We start from the raw sequence: 6975 nt of genomic DNA, 5'->3' as shown, positions 1-6975 counted from the left end.
TAGGCGGCGGGGAGAGCTTGTGTGACCCATTGAACAGGGTCAGGCCAGGAGACGCGGGCCGCTCACCGTCCCCTTTCTGGCTTTTGGGGTACTGCGGGGACAGCGGACTCGAGCCTTCCGACTGCACCGGGTACTTGAGGTTGGTTTCCAGGACCGGCAGCTTCTTCACCTCCAGGGGCGTTAGCGGGGACTCGTCGGAGGCGGGGGAGCAGGTGACGGGCGTCGGCGGGAACACCAAGAGCGGCGGCCGGTGCGGCAGCAGGTTGGGGAACGGCGGGGGGATGTCGCACGCGTCCCTGCAGGGCCCCGCGGCCGCGGGGCTGGGGGGGTCGGGGCCGCCGGCCGCCGCGTTCCCGACCATCTCGATGTACACGGGCTCGGCCTCCGCGTCGTCGGCGCCGGGCAGCGCGGGCATGGGCGCGGCGCACGGGGTTGGCCCTTCCGCCAGCGAGCAGCGCGGCGGGGCGCCCGGGGCGCGTGGGACCCCGGCTCCCACCGGTGTGCCCCAAATCTCCTCGTAGGAGCCGCTGAGCTTCGTGTGGGGGCTCCTCTTGGGTTTGCGCGGGGGGATCTTCTTCATGGTGCTGTAGTCGTCGCTGTGCGGCCTGGGCCGGGTCAGAGCTGCCCAGGGAGAGAGCCATGGAAGCGCGGGTTAGTGCCAGACCCGGGAAGCCACCCCGCCGGGATTCCAACCCGGGCCCTCGCATGGGCATAGCTGCTGGGCGTCCTGAGCTGCAGGGCCAGTCTCCCTGCTTTGCCTCCCCACCGCGCCCCCTCCGCCCTCCCAGGCCCGGAGCCTAACCTTCCCAGGACGACAGAAGAGGAGACTCACGTTTGATCTTGGAGCAGGACAACTACCACCCTCTGAAGAGGGCGAGGAACACAAAATAAAGCTACCCCAGAACAGTAGGCCGCTGGCAAAGGCCACCCCCCCACACCCCAGTAGAGCAGAAAAAGAACACCAAGGGGGAGCCTAGCAGAGGGTGTCGCGGTTACATTGACCGAAGTGGCTTAGAACTCATGCTGGGCGAGTGCGCATGCTGTGTGTGGGTGCCCGAGATCCTGGGAGGAGAACCGAGAAGGGGTTGAGAAGTGGCCATCCCCCAGGGGGTGATTTCTCACTTTCCCTTTCCCTGTCTCCCGTGAGAGCAAGTACCCTAAGGCAAAAACCTCTAAAACAAACCAACCAACCAACCACTGGGAGGTCAGCTAGAACACACACACACTTGGGTGCGTACCCAGCCCAGGTGGCGCTGCAGGCGGTTCTGCAGGCTGGGGCCACGCCACGCGAGAGGCGGGACTGGATCTGCGTGCATGCTCAAGGCCTGCCAGTGACTGCACCTGTACCCCAAAGACTAGGCAGACAGAGGCCAGAGGAGGGCAGCTGGAAGCAGGCTCAGACAGCACCGCCAGACCTTGTCCACAAGAAAGCTGGGCGCCGGGCAAATCCTTGGGGACGCAGCCGGGAGGGTGAGGCAGAGGACAGAGACGGAGGCCCGCTGACAGACACACACGTGTGACTTAGGAACTAACACAGGAGTGAAATAAGAGTTGAATGGGCTCGGTGACCCAGGAGAGACCCAGGAGAGCAGGAAACGCTCAGCGGGTGGCACAGAAAAACTTCCTGGAGGAAGCGAGGAAGCCTGAGAGGAAAACTTTAGAGAATGGACAGAAGGAAGCGACGCAGACCTGTGCAGACGGGAGGTAGGGAAAAATGTGTGGGAACCATGCCAAGGACGGGTTTTGGTCTCTGTCAATACATGTGAACCCTTCACAGAAACACGTATTTACTGAGGAAGTTGCAAGTAGAAAATTTCACCGAAAACTTCCTAAATGGAAACTTGGGTTGAAAGAAAAGAAATAAAACATGAAAAAATAAATAAGCACAATACTGTCAGTGAGAGCTACTTTGGAAAGAGGAAAAACAAAACTACTTAAATATGAGTTGTTGATATTTATTAAAAGTTAAGTAAGAATAAGAAATCCCATGAGGCTCTTTTGTTTGTTTTAGAGATTTTCACTGTAGAGTGCGTGTGCTCACCAGAGAGACTGAAAGAGACAGAAAGCTAGAAATCACTCCCCCCACCCCAGAGAGACGGTTGTGCTAAATCTCTTCTCCCCCATTCTCCTCTTGTGACCTGGGGCATGCAGGCAGATACACCCGGTGTCGGGACTGGAACCATGGTCAACCACATGGGAATCCAGTGCCTTAACCACCGTGCGACCCGCTGGCCCAGAAACTTTTTTTTTCCTACTATGTTTTACTCTAGATTATAATAATGCTTTTAATAAATATAATTTCTCTGAGAACATTTATTTCATTAAATTACGTAAACTTCTACTAACATATCAAAACTTCTAAAAACTTTGATGATTTTTACTAATTTGCTATTTTACTAATCTTCAGGAATTCTCAATATATAACAGATATATCTAATTTTGTCAAGTTCCTGAGTTACTTATCTAGGTCAATTATATTTTTCTGTCCCTGTACATTAAGATAGCAGTCTCTGTACCTAGTTTTGGGGAAACACTGAAGTACGATGGTTAAAATGAAAGATGTTGGAGTCACATAAACCTGGGGTCACATCTCAGCAGGACCTTTTACTCGCTCGATCGTTGTTCGAATCGCATGGTTCAGGCGGTAGTTATGTTTACGGACATACATCAGTAAATACAGAGATGAAGTCTCCCGTCTTCCTCTGCCCCAGGGGAGCAATCAAACAGCATAACATACAACAAACGAGTGAATTCTTTAGTATTAGGAGTCTCCAAAAAGCACATGAGAAGGCATATTATTTTCAAAAATGCATGGATTAAAAAAATTTATTTAGAGAGATTTTTGCTGTAGGGTGCATGTGCTTGCCAGAGAGACAGAAAGTGAGAAATCACCCCCCACCCCCAGAGGGATGGCCATGCCCCAATCCCTTCTCCGGTCTCCTCTCAGGGTCTTGGGCTTGTACACACATGTGCCCAGCATGAGTTTAAAGCCACTGGGTCTGGGACTCAAACCATGTCGACTACATGGCTGTCCAGTGACATAACCATTATGCCCTCTATGCCCACTCTTGGTCCCAGGTTAAAAAATTCTTACATCAAAATAAACACATATATAATTCCATTTTCTCACAAACTTTTTGAAGTTCCCTGATACATGAGCGAGTGACACATGCTATAAAGACGAGAACCGACAGACCACAATGAGGAACAGTGTTGTGTGCTTGTCTTGCAGGTGGTAATGGTGTGGAACTGGATGGAGTGTTCAAGGAGGTCTTGGGAAAACCTCTCTAAGCCTCAGTAAATCGTGTATAAAATGGGTTACTATTAGGTTGTCGGAAAAGTCACGACACATTTTTGCGTAGAAAAGTGTGTCATGACTTTCCCGACAACCTAATATTTCAGGGGTGTTTATTTCAGGTGTACTAGAATAGAGACCATAAGCAGGTTCCCAGCACACTGTAGCCAAGAGATGAATGGGAGCCATGAGAATGGGAATGGAGAAAAAGAAACAACTTCATGACTCCGTGGACACTTTTATAAGCCAGTGTTACACGAAGCTTCCTAAAGCAGGCAACTTTTAGGAAGAAAATACCCAACATGCTCAGTTCTCGAACTGATACACATTATTCCAATGATTCCCAGTGTGCTAAAGCATAAGAGCTCACCAGCTTCTCCTAGAAAGCGAGTGAACCACCCCGGTGTTTAACGTTAGTACCGCAGAGCTCCTCTGAACATAGGGACAATTTGAAGGATTTGTGCAGACTGTATTTTCCCGGACTCGGTTCAGTATTTTCAGTCTCACATGTTTTTCCAGAGCCTTGACCTGGGAGGGTCCTTGTGGCTGCTCAGGGAGTGAAGGCTTAGAAGATGAAGCCATCTGTGTTGAGGCGACCACAGGGAACAGAGCCTCTGCTTGGCTCTCTCTCGGGACACATGTCAGTAGTCCTGACTTCCATGTAAAAATCTGGAAGTGGCTGTGCTTTGGAGAACAGGTGGAGAGACCACATGCAGGTGGAGGAGAAGCCAGAGGACTCTGCGTGTTTGGCCCTCTGCTGCCTGGGTTCTCCATCCCAGATCCAGAAATGCAATTAGCCATGTCTTCTGATGACCTCAGCCCCAGCCACAGCAGCCTGCATCTGGGAGGAACCTGCAGGCTGCTGCTTGCCTGAGTCCAGCCACATGCTGAGACTACGCGTGCTCTTCGCAAAGCCTCAGTGATACCTTAAGCCACCAACTTTTGCGGAGGTTTGCTATGCGACACTAGACAATCTAACACAGATATAGGGACCTGGAAGTGGAATCCTTCCATGAGACACGTTAACAATGTGAGAGTGGCTTTGGAGAATCAGAAGAACCTTGAAAGCACTGTTAGCAGAAGCTTGGTGGCCCTGGAGATCACTGATGGGTAGGCTTAAATGACACTGGAAGTTGGAGGAGACACGATGCGTTTTAGGCAACAGTGGAAAGGTGAGTGAGAGTCACCTGCAGTAATGTGGAGAATGGAAAGCCTACTTCCTGAACTGGGTGGTCAAGCTAAGTTCCCTCCTGGGAGTTCCTAGCTGCCTCCAGTAGAATGTGAGAGTAAAGACATAAGATAAAGAAAGAACTGTTTCATTATGTAGGAGAAGGGATTGAGACATGGCCATTCCCCAGGAAGGGGTGTGTGTGTGTGTGTGTGTGTGTGTGTGTGTGTGTGTGTGTTTTTTTTTCTTTCTGTCTCTCTCTCTATCCATCTCTCTGTGAGGGGATAGAGACATGGCCATTCGCCAGGTAGGGGTGTGTGTGTGTGTGTGTGTGTGTGTGTGTGTGTGTGTGTTTCTTTTGCCTTCTGTCTCTGTCTCTATCCATCTCTCTGGTGAACATATCGCCCTATAGCAAAAACCCCTAAAAAAATATTCGACGAGCAAGAAGCAGATGAGCAAACTACCAGCCTCAAATATGAGTCAATGCTATGAATTAGCAATTGTAAGTCTAAAGGCCAAACCAAGATTCTGGAGCACAGACCTAAGAGTATTTCTGGCGATGGGACAAGTTTCCAGGGATGGGACAAGATTCTCTCACCAGTGTACCAGTGACACATGCCCAGCGTTGTTCAGACCGCTACATTCCAGGGACCACTGTGTTGAATAACTTCCTCTTTTGAGCAGAAGCATTTAGAATAATTACCTTTCCCCTGTCTTTCCTCTGTGTGCTGGTTGTCTGGGGTTAAGAGAAAACTTGTCTTTTAGGTCACAAGTCTTCAAACAAAGGAGACATCCTTGAGGAACTCTCCACCCAGGGAGCCTTGCCTGGGAAGCCTGTACACCCAAGTCTGATTAGAGATGAGATCCGGTCCTGGAGCCTGAGCCTGTGGGGTGAGGGAAGGTTCCGGGGCACTGGGTGGAGGAAGGGAGTGTACTGCACATGTGGAAGGATATGAACAGGTTGGCCCACAGGGTGGACTAGGACAGGTGATATTCCCAAGAAGACGGCCACAACAGTATTTCTAGTCTTATTAAGAGGTGGGATCTGTTCTTTCCTAGACCTGGACGGGCCTCTGGACTTGCCCTGCTGGCATAATGGAACAGCCGACGCAATGCCGTGGGCTTCAGGCCTGGCTCATCCGTGGCAATGAGGCATCTACCTGCTTGCTCTCTCCCAGACATGTGTCCTCAGATCCCAATGGCCTGACTGCCACTGCCCCGGCCACGTGGAGAGCCCACACGGGCATTGAGACCCTTGAGGGGTCCAGGTGCTCAGACCCATGAACGATGGGCTTTCTGATGACTCCAGTCACTTCATACAGTTTCAGGAAGGGTCTTGAGTGAGAGCCTCAGAGCTGAGCCCAGTTGACCCCAGAACCCGAATGATAACAGTAAAAGAACCATTATTTTGTTGAAGTTGCTAAGTCTGGGGTGGGTTGTCAAGCAACAATAGCTAACCATGTTCTCACAATGTTTGCTTTAGATGTGGATACCACCCTTTCCTACTAAACTCCTCTAACTGAAAGCACCGTGGCTTGTTAGCGGGCAGTCGAGAGGCTGCGCTGTCTGGCCTGGTGTTCAGCTGCGTGACACTGGCCAGTACCCCACCACCCTGTGGCTCAGTGTCCTCCTCTACACCGGGGTCATGACCACTCGAGACTGACGACTCAGCATCAGCCCCGTGCTTAGTAACCACTCGAGAAGCACCAGCTGTTATCAGAGCGACATTATTTCCAGCAATCAGAAATCCATCATGGGGCTGGAACAGAACTTCTTAAAGCACAGCCTGGGGTTCAGTAACGTGTGATCACTGGGGTGCTGATTGATTTATGTAGACAGCACAGTTTTCTGTCCCCTTAAATATTTAAATGAGATCTCTGGGGTCAAAATTGGAAATGATCATTCTCTACAAACTAAAATCAGAAAACGACCACTAGAGAATGAAAGTTTCATTTCATTCTGTGTCTGTTCTGGGGTATGTGTCTGTGTACTATAAGTTCATTTGTAAATATGGACTTAAAGGGTATTAAGATTAATTTAAATTAGGAGTTTGCTTCCTGTTTTTACATAAACACACATACAGATACATACACATGGATACATGTATGTGTGTACCTTACGATATACGATACAGCATTTGCCTCCTTGTTAGTGTCAGTGAGTCGAGGAGATGGTCCACGACCACAGGGTGCCTTCAGTGCGATTCTGTGGTTGGACCAGTAAGTTAAGGGTCATGCCTGGTATTCTCAAGTCAGCTAACTGCTTCATCAACGACCCTTACCAGCCTACTGTGGAATGACACTGGGACTGTGTCTTATGTCAGTTCTGTTAGGAAGTACACATTTGCTCGTACAAAACCCCTTGCCTTTGAACTTGCCAAGGTGTGTTGGTGCCTTTTCAGTCATGATTTGCACCAGAACATAAGTTATTGGCCCCATTTCTTACTGGGAAACACATACTTGCACTTTTTTTTTTTTTTTTTTTTTTTTTTTTTTGGATTTTTTTCTTTTGG

At 49.9% G+C, this 6975-nt stretch overlaps 1 protein-coding gene across 1 annotated transcript in view; it reads right to left on the bottom strand.

The window, feature by feature from the left end:
• The window catches only part of MYO16 (myosin XVI), a 603762-nt gene that overhangs the window by 73040 nt on the left and 523747 nt on the right, over positions 1-6975 (bottom strand). Inside the window, 2 exon segments of the mRNA XM_027776197.1 lie at positions 1-4; positions 7-621. The exon segment at positions 1-4 is cut by the window's left edge and continues 314 nt beyond it. Coding sequence (XP_027631998.1) covers positions 1-4; positions 7-621 — 619 coding nt within the window.

This window comes from Tupaia chinensis, unplaced genomic scaffold, assembly GCF_000334495.1.
Source record: "Tupaia chinensis unplaced genomic scaffold, TupChi_1.0 Scaffold000644_1, whole genome shotgun sequence".
Lineage (NCBI taxonomy): Eukaryota > Metazoa > Chordata > Mammalia > Scandentia > Tupaiidae > Tupaia > Tupaia belangeri.
This window is presented reverse-complemented; position numbering and strand designations above follow the sequence as displayed.